At 42.2% G+C, this 13,808-nt stretch overlaps 1 protein-coding gene and 1 long non-coding RNA gene across 12 annotated transcripts; one reads left to right on the top strand and one right to left on the bottom strand.

Moving 5' to 3' along the window:
* The first annotated feature begins 2,157 nt into the window (after positions 1 to 2,157).
* LOC114866569 (uncharacterized) lies at positions 2,158 to 8,703 on the top strand. 7 transcript variants are annotated; one of them, XR_008696334.1, is made up of 5 exons: positions 2,158 to 2,300; positions 2,336 to 2,431; positions 3,273 to 3,754; positions 5,651 to 5,894; positions 5,977 to 8,703. It is a non-coding gene; the product is annotated as an uncharacterized LOC114866569 (long non-coding RNA). The 7 variants fall into 7 exon arrangements; XR_008696335.1 differs by having other exon boundaries at positions 5,651 to 5,824; XR_008696337.1 differs by having other exon boundaries at positions 2,159 to 2,300; positions 5,651 to 6,086; positions 6,757 to 8,703.
* sh3bp2 (SH3-domain binding protein 2) lies at positions 2,424 to 13,586 on the bottom strand. Of its 5 annotated transcripts, none has more exons than XM_055513540.1 (13): positions 13,340 to 13,585; positions 11,155 to 11,381; positions 6,333 to 6,472; positions 6,144 to 6,246; positions 5,951 to 6,068; positions 5,772 to 5,839; positions 5,056 to 5,303; positions 4,264 to 4,969; positions 3,988 to 4,102; positions 3,790 to 3,845; positions 3,632 to 3,707; positions 3,464 to 3,523; positions 2,424 to 3,385 (listed from the first exon to the last, which is right to left on the bottom strand). In XM_055513540.1, exons 2-13 carry the CDS (start codon positions 11,241 to 11,243, stop codon positions 3,248 to 3,250), a joined length of 1,917 nt encoding a protein of 638 aa, XP_055369515.1. In that variant the 5' UTR covers positions 11,244 to 11,381; positions 13,340 to 13,585; the 3' UTR covers positions 2,424 to 3,247. The 5 variants fall into 5 exon arrangements, with proteins under 5 accessions (XP_055369515.1, XP_029024271.1, XP_055369518.1 ...); XM_029168438.3 differs by lacking the exon at positions 13,340 to 13,585 and having other exon boundaries at positions 5,056 to 5,136; positions 5,218 to 5,303; positions 11,155 to 12,133; XM_055513543.1 differs by lacking the exon at positions 11,155 to 11,381 and having other exon boundaries at positions 13,340 to 13,586.
* Positions 13,587 to 13,808: the final 222 nt, after the last annotated feature.

The raw sequence follows: 13,808 nt of genomic DNA on the forward strand, positions 1-13,808 counted from the left end.
AAAAAGCATCTCAGCTTTCAAGGAGCAGAAAAGTGAGTCTTTATTTTCCCATGGCAGTAAAAGATCAAAATATGTTTTCACAAGCACGACATTCATGGGTGTGCTGCTACAGGTAACTACACGACAATGAAATCCAGTCCAGTAGGGTGGAGTGCAAAAACACAAGCAATAAATTTGCACTCTAAAATGCAAAAAGTGCTGTTCATGTTTTGGATTGCTGGTGCATAAGTCATAAATCAGAGAACACTAATACATCATAGTAGACAATGGCTTATTCAGCAAGCTAATATGAGGACCTATCATCGTCCAAGGAAACGACTGCTACTTATATAAAACCATGTTTTTAACTTAAATAAGGAAGTATATCTGGAGGGTTATGAAATTCTGACTTGTGAAACTCTCTGGATCCTTTTTCTAAGTCTTTAAAAGACCAACGTCATGTTTTTTCATTCACAAGTTTAACAACTGTGGTGTCAGCTATATTTGTTGATCTGCAGAACCGTCTCTGACACACGCGAAACAGTGACTGCTGAAGTAAATATTCATGTGTCGTCATAAGCAAACATGATTCTGCATGTTTAAATCCAACAGATAAAGACTGATCAGTCTGTCAGTAGATTCCATCCTTTCCTTAGATCAAACAACTGCATCGTCGTCTCAGGAGGAATGTGCTGGGACTCTCACCCCTGGATGAAAGCAGGTAATTGTTTAAGCTGGGTTTCTGAAGCTAAAAGACTAAAAGGCTTGTCTGCTCTTCTGGTTGTGCAGTGATTAAGTCAATAATCTAACCTTAAACAAGTCAGGCTACATTACCCTGATGGGTTTTTTTATGTTTCCAATGTAAGAGTTAGTAAATCAAAGAAATGATTTAAATATGATTACTCTGCTCTCATTGGATCATAATTGTTCATTACCGCAGACAGCAACATGTCAAAATGACATGTTGTCATGTTGTTTTTGACCATAGAGTCTTAATACTGTTGGGGCATCTCACAACTGTAAGTTGGAGTTTAAATAAGCTTGGTTCCACAACACGCTAGTCCCACACCATACTGTACATCTCCTGAGATGCAGGAATGTCACTGACTGATAAACCTTGATTGTGTCAGGTCTCAGTTGGAAGGCTGCGCTGCTCTGAAGGATTTTGGTTTGATTATAGCGCCACCACGTGGTGTCATTGAGAAGCTGTCACGCTCCAACCTACTAGGATTATTATTTATATTTGTAATTCCTTTTGCATGATGTTTTTTGTCACCCCAGTTACCTTTAAAACATCAGTAATGTTTTATCAGTAGACTTCCAGCACTTCTGTTGTGCAGCACCTGCGTAATTCTGTGTTACTTGCTGCTCTTTAACTGTTTTTGATCTTCAGGGCTGATAAAATTAAATTAATGTGGAAGTGTCCACTTAAGTCTACTCCACTACTACTAGTTATGTATTGCGCTGAGATTATTTATTTGAAAATTATTTGAACTTGCATTTTATATAATTTGGCTTCCGTTACGTCAACGTCAAAAAAACGCAGTGTAACTTCTCTGGTCACCAGAGGGCGCCATATCATTGGAGGTAGTCATCTTCAAAGTAGAAAGCATACTAGGTAACTGTTGTTATTATGGATATTATTATGATTATTTATGTTTTTCTCAGTACTGTATGAAAGTTTTACAATTATGACTAATATAATAAAATCCCATGGGCAAGACTGACTCAGCATACTGTTAATATCTCCAAAGCACAATAAAAGGTCAGGACATAGCAGCAGCAGTTTTCTTCAAGCAGATCCTGACCCACAGATACACAAATGTTTTGTCCATTCAGTTTCCTCCTTGGACAACTTCCTCACATGCTCAGGTCAAAAACCAAAATCACCTATTTTATCGCAATACGTTTTCAACTCCATTTGTTTTCCAAACCCTAGCTTCTTTTTGACGAGTCAGATATTTTACATAAGAAAAAAATGTACTGTATGTGTCTGCATCTCAGACTTCAGAAAAACGTTTGACTTTTTATACAAAGTTGAAACACAGAAGAAAAACAAAAAGATGACAGAACCTCTGGATCTTGAACTTTATATCTTTTGATATTCTTAGCACATTTCTGTAGAAAACAATATATTTAAATATCTAAATTTTTTACAGTACATACATAATTTACATATAAATATAGAATGATTTACAGACTAAAATCAGTGCTTTACTGAACAAATTGACACAAAAAGCAATTCATCATTTTGAGTTTAAAATTAGAATCAGATGTTTTTAAACACACAAGTGTGTGCTGCATCCATACAGTTATTACAGGTGAACTGTGCAGCTGTATAACTATGTTATTACAGATGAACTGTGCAGCTGTATAACTGTGTTATTACAGGTAAAATGTGCAGCTGTAGCAGCACAGGAACGGAGGGCTCTTCATCAGCAATATAACACAGGTACAGCAAACATTTGTAGACAGAAGGCTGTATGTCAGTAAAATACAGAAATATGCTGCTCCTGCTGCTTCCATGTACAGCTTTGATGGCGCATGTGTTACTGAGCCCTGGAACCAGATCTGTCTAGAATCTGAATCTAGAATCATGTGGCACATGATGAAGAGGGTCTGTACACGTGTCAGCACTGACAGTAATTTACCCAAAGGTCAGTTTTAGGACCACAAGCATAAAACAGACCTAAGTTTGTGACACAACAGCCTGGGCTGGATTACTCATGTCCAGCAGTATGAATATGCCGTTTAGCTTTCACAAAGCGCTTGGCATCAACCATCAAATAGTGTTGATAAGGCTGATGACAATAATAACTTATCCTACTTCAAAGCTGCTGTGGCAGTGAACCCTAATACAACGTCCCCCATGCTGACGCTTTACATCACATCCATCACCGCACACGTCTCCTAAACACAGTGAAGCTGTGAAAACAGATGATTAAGACAATCATCTGGTTTGTGATCATGGCTAAAGTGTGTCTTTAATACTTTGTGTATATTTATAGCAAGTGATGTTACATAGAAGATCCTGTATGTATGGGTTGCTTTTAGTTTGGGAGTTAAATAATGTTAATTTATTTATTAATATCATAAGTTCTGCACACAATACCTGGCATGTTACAGTCTTTGCTGTTGATGCTGAATCAGCATGATTTGCTTTGGGTGAGTGGAGCGATCCGCCTCCGTTCTGTCCCCACTTCTCTCCCTCCTGAGGACATTTAACTCCCCCGATCCTCTGCTTTACTGTTCTGTGTGATGCTGCCTCTCACATAATCATTGTCTTTGTGTAGGGCTTCTGCAGGCAGAGCGATCCGTGGTGAGGAAGAGGATGGCTGTGGTAGTGTTCAATCAGCACCGACAGAGAGGGGAAGGTCACTTCACTGTCCAGAAAAAGGCAGTCATTCTGTCCAGACAGAAGATGCTTTAATGACACAATCACTGAGTATTTTCCTTCATGTATTCAGCAGCAGATGCTTCTTACCTCTTCAAACAGCCGGTAGTTTCTGGCTTTGTCTATGCTGACGTCCCACACGACCAGCACCTGGATGACGTGTATCAACACATGTTCTTTAGTTTGCTGGAATTTTACCCTTTTCTCTAATAGCAAACTAAATCATGAAATCACTTTTTGAGCGGCTTAAGGTTTTACCTTGGAGGTTTTGGTCCCAGAGTTTCTGATGCCGTACAGTCCGTCCTCCGGGGGAAAACCGTTGTCTTTGAACAACCTACAGGTTCAAACATCACCACTGGTTACGGGTTTACAATGGAACAGGTGAGGACACACAAATTGACAGACTTACTACTTACTTTTCAACAAAGCTGGTTTCAGTCGTGTTGATGAACACAGAGTCTGGAAGCAGCACCTGTGGAGAGAATAACTTAAGCTCAGTATTTTACAGTAGCTGCTAGTTTCGATTGGATCGCCTACAATGAGTGGGCGTTATGTTTAGCTTATTTGCCAATGACAGACTTGGTAAAGGCTAATGTCAGTCTAGTTTCTCTTACATTTTCGTAATCTTCATCAGAATCCTCAGCTTCGCCGGTTTTCACTGACTCCGGTTTCCTCTTGGACTCGGAGACGATTATGTCTCTGAAGCTCTGGCCATCTGGTGATGCTCTTCTGGTGGGAAAACATGTCTCAGTGAGGCAGCCTACTTTCCTACGAGGATGCTTTCCTTCAACTTTATCAGATTTTTAAATGGCATTTTAGTAGTTAGAGCTAATAAAAGTAAAGGAAAGTCTAAAATGTAAGACTGACACATGTACAGTACTCCAACTTACTGGAATGGGGTTGCAGGTGGTTTGGGTTTGACTCTGGGCACTGGGGGTTTGTTCCCAGGAAAGGGTTTGGGTATCCCGGGTTTATTGTGTGCTCCGGGTCTGAGAACAGGAGAGTGAGGGGCGTGTCCAGGCAGCGTTGGCTGACTGGGGAGCAGACAGTTTGAATTGGCAGGTCTGTTTGTAGAACTGGGAGTAGGTATGTTCGGCCTGGTGCAGTGGTTGCTCAGCTCCACACGGTGGCTGCTGCTCAGCGACTGGCTCCCTCCAGCCTTGAGGGAGCAGTGGACGGTGGCATCCAGGGCCAACCTCCTCTCTAGCTGCTCACATATGGGCAGAGTGGCCGGGGACTGGACAGACATGGTCGGCAGAAGACAGTCTCTCTTGTCATTCCCTGCTGCCCCCATGGACGCCGCCCTGCCCTGAAAAGCTTTCTTATGGCCGGAGGGGGGAGGAAGCGGAGGGGCCGAGGGTTTGGAGAGGTGAGGGGCGAAGGGAAGGGGTGGAGGCGGGCCTTTGCTGGAGTTTAGTGTGGAGGAAGGGGAAACACTGAGGGGGGGTTTCGGGAGTGAGCTACTAGAGACTCTGTGTTGTGGTGGGATGGGAGGAGGCAGGCCCTTGTTTAAAGCTGTATTGGTGTCGTGGCGGAGCAGGCACACTGGAGGCACCGGGGGAGGAGGGTAGGAGGGGGGAGGGCCCATGGGTCGACCTGAAAGAAAGGGAGATGTTACGCTCGCTGTATATTTTAAAGTAAAAGTAAATAAACATCATGTATCGTGTATATGAGAATCTCACCTGTAGAAGTTGGAGAACTGTCATCATCTGGCTTCTCGTAGTCTGGCTCTTCCTCCTCCTCATCCTCCTCCTCAATATAATCTACCCACAGAATTAAAAAGGTGCTGTAATTAGACATGAAATATGCCGTTTGTGCTTGCTTTGATAAGGTGGACCACCCACCGTCCTCTGTGTTGTCCAAGGGGTGTTTAATGTCCATGGGCCTCTCAATGGTGCCGTAGAAGCTGTCAGTATCTGAATCTGAGTCACTGTGGAAACAGAGAAAATGTTGGGATAAGATGAAAAACACGGAAGTCAACTGGGTTTCATTGGCTGGAAAAAAGTATTTTTAAAAAGGTTGTTCAATCCCTAAATGAACGAACCCAACGACCAACAGATGCTGTAAAGGTTTTTATGGACTAAACAGGCAACATTGCTGGTTGATTCAAAACTGAGGAGGGTTAATATTGTTTTGATTTACAACAGAAAAAATGTCTAAGCTAACAAATTAAATGTTTTAAAAAACATTAGTTATTAGTTTGCAGGAAAGAACAGTTAAAAGTGGATCAGACTGTTTCGAACTACAATAACGAGTTTCCTCTTTCACATCACACAGATCAGCAGATAGAGCAGCTCTGTGTCTGAGGAAGGAGAAGTGTGTGCAACGCTTGGTGGATTTAAAACGTATGCACAGTGACCGTCTCTACGCGCCTAATTTTTGTGGTATTTGAATTCACCTGGGAATGTGCGACTCTTTTCTGCCGTTATAGTGATCAATCTCCCTCCGCAGGTAGCGCATCCACTTCTGTAACACAACAGAAAGAAGTTACAAGTTACACCGTGGGATTCATGTATTTTCTGTAATCCAAACCCAAATGAAATCAACCTATACATGCGAGTGTTGAGCCATTCTCACCTTTCTCTCCTTCTCACTGGCTGCAGAGAAGAACCACGTCCTGTGCTTCTTGCTGAAGTGAACGATCTTAAAAGGGAAGACATTACTGGACGTCGTCTCCTCTGCAGCTCTCATCACTCTGTGAAGGAGGACAAGCGTAAGAGGCCGACATGTGTTTGGCACGAGTTACAGTTTAGACCTCTCATCCACTGACCTGTTGTAGCCACTGAGAGAGAAGGCCCCCTGCGGTGAAGGAGACGTACTGCTCTTAAAGTAGTACACACATCCCTTGTGAATGATGATGTACCTCAGTGGCCCTGAAAGAAAAGCAGCAGCTGACACATCGATCCGATTGAACCTGACGCTGCTGTACATTATGCCAACACGTTTCATGCGGACTCACATTTCATGAGGCTGAACTGGCTGCCTCCTTTCTTGTGGAGGTAACCTGAAGAGGAAACTCCCCCCGGCATGGTGAGGAGGTTCTGAGCTCCGATGGCTCGCATCGGCACCGGCCAGCACGCCTCGGTGGACGACATGGTTCTGGAGGAGAGCACGGGGATGTGAATATACTGGTGGTGATTAGGAGGGGGAGAACAACACAACAACACATTTTATAGTTGCAAAATAATCGGAAAAGAGACGGCAAAGACCAAAAAGAACATGGAAGTAAATTCCCTCATTCACTAACTACAACTTTGCTCACATCAATTCAAACAACAACTGATCTAATTCATCACAAGACATGTGACCCCTGAAATGTACTGTACTAACGATACATTCACTGCCACAGATAAAGTAACGCTGTTTTTTTCTCACAACTACAGCACATGTAAGAGTCGATCTCCTTCTCTGGCCGTTCTTGAGGTTCTGCCTACTGTACCTCCTGCTGAGCTGGTTGCTGCTGCTGCTGCTTCCCCTCAGCAGGCTCAGTGTGGAGCCCAGCACCGTGGACGCCAACGTCGGCACCAGATCCATTCAAAGTTGAACGCCCAGCACGGCTGAGCAGACTGAACGTCCCGGGCCTCTGGCTTTCTCTCTGCCTCTGTTGATTTCTATCTGTCTCACTCTCCCTCGCCCATAAACACTCAAAGTGAGCTTGTGCACTTGTGTGTTCGCAGATGTCAACGGAATACATACAAACAAACACGCAATCAGTTCAGACAGGAAACAGATAAGCTAAGATGATTCAGCTGGAGTTCATGGTTTTATGTAATAGGTGTGTGTGTGTGTGTGTGTGTGTGTGTGTGTGTGTGTGTGTGTGTGTGTGTGTGTGTGTGTGTGTGTGTGTGTGTGTGTGTGTGTGTAAACATCCCAAATGTCCTCCCGTGGAACTTCTAGCTTATCTGTAGCATCTACTGGTCCCAGAGAAGCTTCAGTGTGTGTAGAAGTCTTTTTATGTTTGCCTAAATGGAATGTGGTCAAAATGGTCACAGAGGACATTTTGTGCGACTTTGTGCTCAAGGAGATTTTAAGAGTTTAGGCCGGACTTTAGGTTTGGGTTACACTCTTTGTTTTCACAAAACAGTAAAAGTCCAGAAAAGAACTTTGAATCACAGTTCTAAAAACAGGCTAACTGTTTAGACCTCTGATCCTTTGTACTGTAGGCCATGTCAGGCCAGCTTTTATTTAAAGTGTGTTGAACTCTCTCCTAAACATCAGTGACAGAAATACTCCCTTAAAAACTAATTTGGCCTGTGCCCGGTCTGAATGGTCTGTCTTTGCTTTTGTCAGCTACAGTAAGCAGAGGCCAAACTAGAAAAGGCATTTCTAAGGAAAGTAAACGGTGAATGCTTTAATGCTCAATTTAACAATTTACATCTAAAACACAGCTGAAAGTGTAGAAGCAGAGCAGAAAAAGCAGATGCAGATAAACTGCTCCCTAAAGCTCATCCGTGTCTGAGTGAGACTGCTCCTTTACCGATTTCTGTCGTGTTCGTCAATACGACAGATTTCCTGCAGTCGTCACACACATACAACTAAAACACATGACGTAACTTTGCTTTTTCAGGTTTTGTAGAGGACGCGACCATCTGGATCCAGAACAGACACAGAAGGAATCATTTACACACCAACAATGCTGCTACTTTCTCAGCTGCGTCATTTGAAGTCAGTCTCTGTTTCACTCGACATTTCAGCTTCTTTCATCTTTCACTCAAAAAAAATAAATGTGAAATTAAAAAGATTTAACTTGCAGTACTGAGCAATGCTTTAATATAATCAACACACAGCAACAGGCAGGACAAATGTTCAGCTTGATACTGTCTACAGCTCTGACTTATTCATCATTATTTGTCATTGTTTAGTATCCACAAAGAATCCAATGCAGCAACTGGGCTAAAACATATTCAGCCAATGATGAGATCCAAGCAAGAACCGCTGCACCGGACTTACAGGAAGAAACAGAAGACAGCAGAGTAAGAAAACAGAAAGTGAAAGTGCTTGAGCTGTTGGACGGAAAACCCCAAACAGATCACATTCAGAGCCGTTTTCCTGGTAAATGTCATCATTGCCACCATGACATAGACAGGGGAATACAGCTTTGATCCTTAGCTCATCAGTGAAGTCTTGCTTCAGACACAGTTCTTGATGACACAAGTGTAAAATGTCATAATATTCGAGTCTGAGCCTCTATCTCAGGTCTGTGAGCCACAACTGTTAGCAAACACTTCATACTTGTTCTGAGAGGCCTTAGTCACAAAAAAAGGTTTGACCTCCACATGGATGTGAAAACACTAAAATGACAGATAATAATAAACACTTCCACATCCTGACTGTTGGTGTCTAAAGTACATTTATGGTCATACTGTATAAAACATCCGCCCATTGATGAGGGATGACAGATGGGCCACGCCCTTGACAGATCACACACATTCATCCATCCTCCTCCACTCCCCGGTTTGTCACACGCATTAATGTGATGTTTTATTTATGTAAACATTATGTTGTACCGCAACACAATGATGACTCAACTTCCAGACAAGCATTGATGGATTTATTTCTGAAATGCTTGAACCCATGAGTCAGTGATCAATCAACACATCTGTCTCACATCTGGATTCTGGAGTAAAACGCAATGGTTAAGCTTTCACACGCACTTCTTTACATTTCTATGTATCATTTTAAAACAGTGATGAGTCATCTGTGGCCAACAGCTGACAGCCAGATGTCTGCTACAACACCGAGTGTGGCTAACCAATGTTCTTTGCGTGTCCTGAGAGACGCGCCGCTCTTATGGCCCTGCCTAGAACCTGGGGCCTGTTTAAAGGTCACAGGTAAACCTCTGAGCTGCGCTGCTGCAAAGAACTGTCCAACGCGCCCAGGAAGCAGTGACTGTGCTGGGCTTCCTGCCCCCACCTCCCCCCAGTGACCAACCGCTGCTCAGCTGCACGTATTCACAGGAACTAGTCTAAAGAGAGAACAGCTAATACAGTACACAAACTAAAACCAATCTTTAGCTGCATGTACCTGTGAGGACTTCCTCTTCCTCCTTTTATTTGCCCAGAGAAACGATTAACAGAAATGACATATTGTAAAGGATCATATTTTTTGTTAAACAGCTGTAACGTTCTTTGTGGTCATCAATACAATCACCAAACCTGAGGAGACGGAGTCTTCTCACAAAGGCCTCCCTCTGGATTTCTCTTTACAAAGTTTATCTTTACTGTCAAGTAAATAATTCACTATTATTCTATATATACTGTACTATATATTCTGGTGTATATTAAATTTCGTAAGAAGCATTATTTAAAATTACTTTTAACAGTAATAATGATTGGATGACTGGTATCAAGTGATGTGACCATGACTTTGTGCACAACATCTGCAGGTGTGGATTCATAGAAGCTGAAATAGTAAAACCAGGTCCTCTTTCTGCACCTGTGGCTTCACCTAAGCATCAGCACTTCCTGTATCCTAATAAGGCCATTCCAGTCCACAGGAAGTGTCGCAGTGTTACAGAGCTGCAGGGTTCCTGCCAGACGAGCAGACACACACTGGGTCACACTGTATATAAGCGAAAGCCACAGCGGTAACAACAGTTGGGGTGAATCTAGGAGAAGCGTGTTGAGATTTCTGCCCTGACTGTGTGCAAACCCCCCTTCCTCTGCACGACGCAGAGTCACAAAATGAGCACACGTTTCCTGTAAATGTTGCCTTTTCTCTTCTCTGCTAACACCACAGAGCCGCTGAGGAATTACCGCGGTAACAGCAGACAACAGGCTGACGAATGGAGCACGGTTATACAGTCGTATTTCCACTGGAACAAAACATTTATTTGTTTCTTTCATGCCTTCATGAGGTTGGGCTTGGAATAAAAAATTAACAAATACTATAGTTTTTTTGCACCAAGTCTTGATTTTGCAAATACCTATTTTATGGAGCACTTCTCTTATTAAATTTGTCTCTTTTATGTTGAGCACTGTAGTTTGTGTTTGACCATCCTAAACAACTGAGCAGCTACACTGTCAAATAAAGTGGATTTTATTCCACAGAACACTTTCCCTTTAATACTTGACATCCTTTAATTTAGAATGTCTAAGTAACGCTTAGTTACTGTTGTTACTTTAAATGAACTGTACTTGCCATCAATTGACACTGGACAACCTAGTGTGTGTAAAATCATCTGTATGATGTAAAAAAGTTCAGTCTCCAGTTTTCGTTTAGCATTGTTGTAGTAGTTACTTTGTGTTTTTCTTGCCTATTTGACAGTTACAGTTACTCCTTTAAAGTTGTGCTGGAGCTGTACTATGTGTCGCTGTGTTGATACAAAGATTCATGATCAGCAAAAGTTGTGTCAATGGAAATCTGCTGGAAGAAGATGGAAACATTTCACTTCCTGATTATTCAGTAAACTGAAGCGTTCCCAACACATTGGGAACCAATGCAGAATAGGTAAAGGTGTAAATGAATATGTAAGACTAGATGTCAAGATGTTCAAGCTGCAGTCAACACACAAAACAAAATGAGGTGCATGTGTTTAAGAAGCTCTATTTACGGAACCCACATAAACAGCTGAATGAAACCTGGTAAAGATTGAAACTCAACAGATCCTCAAACATCTATAAACAGGAACATCTCATAGGAACTAGCCACCAAACCAGAGCAGGTCAAGAAAACTTTCAGACAACTTGTCTAGTAGTAAATAAAACAGCGTGAGCACAAAGAGAAAAACCATCAACACAAGGTGTGTCAGGCTCATGTTGGAGAATCAAGTGCAAACTTACATCAGATCCCTTTGTTCCCGAATACACATCCTGACGCTCTGCTTGGAGTTGCCTCCAAACGACTTCTTCTTCACGGACGGAGCAGACATGAAAGCTGCACAGTGGAATAGTCTACCTGCATACTTTCAGACCAAGTGAAGTGAAGACGAACTGATATATGCTCGGCTGGTCCCAGGACAGAATGGATCGACCCGTCGATCTTTAAGTTAAAGACAGAATCCAGAATGCTGGACCAAAAAACGAGAAAAAAGACCAAAAGGAAAAGGGAATAAATATGGAAAATTAAAAAATTATTTCAGTGAAGATGCAGACGATAAAAATGAGTGTCTCGGTTAGGAAGTCTGTTGGTAGTCTGAACCTCTGAACCTCTGGCAGTCACTTCCTGAAGGGGCCTGCTTGCTTTTGATTGGTCGACCCGCTGCAGCGTGTTCCTTCCTGCTTCCTGTGAAGCAGAAGGTGATTTGCTGCTAGACGCAACCCACACGGTCACACACACTGTCTGCTCACACGCCTGGACAGAGGAGACCGGAGAAATAGGTCTGGGGACTTTCCATGACCGGGACAATAGGTCGGCACATGCACGCACATACACACACTCGAATAATCCCCTTTACAAATATGACTTGAGAGGTAACTTTTCCTGTTTGAGATTTCCTACAACTTCCCTCTGTAACGTTCTCCTTTATAGGATCATGGTGGCTCTACTGTCGGAAACTTGACAGAAATTGAATAATGAAGCAGCAATCAGTTAACAATGGCTTCACATCAGCATCAAGGTTAATAAAGATGACTTCATCATAGTTGTGTCCGTTTCACAGTCTACAGTCGATCTCCTCAGAAACACTGTATTCAAGCTTAAGTTTAAGGACTAAAAAAGTTTCATGACAAAATGTGAAGAACTGGACTTCAGCATTCACCCAGTTAATGGTTCCTGTGTAAAGCTCTATTCTTCTCTGTGCCACTAGTTTTCCTTCACATTCTACATATTGTGTTGATTAGTCAAATGGAGGGAGCAGCTGGTTTAATTCAAGGATTTGCTTCAGTGGTCGCCTCAATGACCATCTAACAGTTTTTCCAACTTTAAATTTTGTTCTGAACTCATTGAACAGACATGAGAAATAATTTATTCACCGGTGGATGTAGATTGGAGCTCATGCTGAAGCCTCAGATTCTGATCGCTAAGGACCAGACAGGACTGGATATTGTACTGTGGTACTGTATTACAGTCAACATAATGGAGTTGCTCAACTGTAGCATTATTTAAGTAACAGATCACAAAATTAAATTACAATGCCCTTGTTATAAAGTAAATGGTTCATTTATATAGCATGGTCATAGATCCAATGCATATTGTATGATCGCCACCAGTGGGGCTGCTATATGTTATAGGTATACGGTTATACATATTGTTATTTTACCATCTGAGTTCTGTACATATTTACAGTATCAGTTGCTCAAAATCAACATAGGGTTAGCTTTGAATTGGTTTTACGTTTGTCTGAACATTGTTAAAAGTCCCAACACCAGCGATCTACAGCACAACTAAGACACAACGTGGACTCAAAACACTGACCATAAACTCATTTGTCATGACAGAGTTCAACCCTTGTTAAATCCATTTAATTTTCAGATCTGGTTTCAAAGACTTAAATCTGTGTTCAAAAGGAAATAGATTCATACCTTTCTGACTGAAAACCGTTCATTATAAATATGAAAGAGAGAAAAACTGATGTACCCACCCACGATGTCATCAGCTGTAACTGGTTTGGCTTCAATCTGAGGTAAACTATCACCTAAATATACTGTATACGTTCTTGAATTCAAGTCAAGACACAGAACAAGACAAGAAGCTACAAGACTCAGCAACTCATCTGCATTATCCGGATTTGACACTACTACATCAGTGTAGGATAAAGTTAGCCTTCACTGTTTCTTGTGTCACACACAACTATTTTAACGACAGCAGGATTAAGTCATTGCCCAGGGTGTGTCTTCAAATCTTTTCTAAGTGATGAAGCTATTTTTATGTTCACATGCAATTTTCCGTCTAAGCTTTAAGAGCAATCAAACCCCAAAGGTTTTCTTAATACACTTGTTTTGCCTCACACACAAGTTCTTTCAAAAGCAAAGCAAGCTTTTAGTACACAACATGAACCCACTGTGCTACTTTTGACATTAAACTCACCCATGGAGAGCTGTGTTAGCTGCTTATCGCCTCTGCCTGTGTATGTGTCATCAGTGGACTTAGCCTTGCAGAGCCTTGCTTCAGCGCCGTTCACTTCCTGGCGTTGTGTTTGAGAGCTACTGCTAAAGTGTCATGACACCCTCCCTCCAACCACAGAAGAAACGAGCTGTGGTGCTCACACAAATACCCGCACATAGAAGCCAGTCAGTCAGCAACACAGCATTAATGTTGGAGGGCTAGATCTCAAAGGCTTGAATGCTAAGCTGTAACGTCGTTATGCATGTACTAAGTTCCACTGGATGACTGTAGCCAGAACTTCAAAACATGAATAAACATTAATAACTTCCCCTTTGTACAGTGCTGACAAACCAATTCCTCTACCAGCAACATGCTACAGTACTATACAGTACACCTCACTAAGCCTCAACAATAAGAATTGGCAGGAGAGCAAAGCCTCAGTTGGGCAGAA

Source organism: Betta splendens, chromosome 12 (genome assembly GCF_900634795.4).
Source record: "Betta splendens chromosome 12, fBetSpl5.4, whole genome shotgun sequence".
NCBI lineage: Eukaryota > Metazoa > Chordata > Actinopteri > Anabantiformes > Osphronemidae > Betta > Betta splendens.

Excerpts from the sequence above, each read along its gene's own strand:
- sh3bp2 (XM_055513540.1), bottom strand. The coding sequence starts at position 11,243 with ATGTCTGCTCCGTCCGTGAAGAAGAAGTCGTTTGGAGGCAACTCCAAG. Across the intron at positions 4,103-4,263 it reads CCACCTGCAACCCCATTCCA|AAGAGCATCACCAGATGGCC; the intron begins GTAAGTTGGAGT and ends TTTTCCCACCAG. Across the intron at positions 3,846-3,987 it reads CTGATGAAGATTACGAAAAT|GTGCTGCTTCCAGACTCTGT; the intron begins GTAAGAGAAACT and ends TTCTCTCCACAG.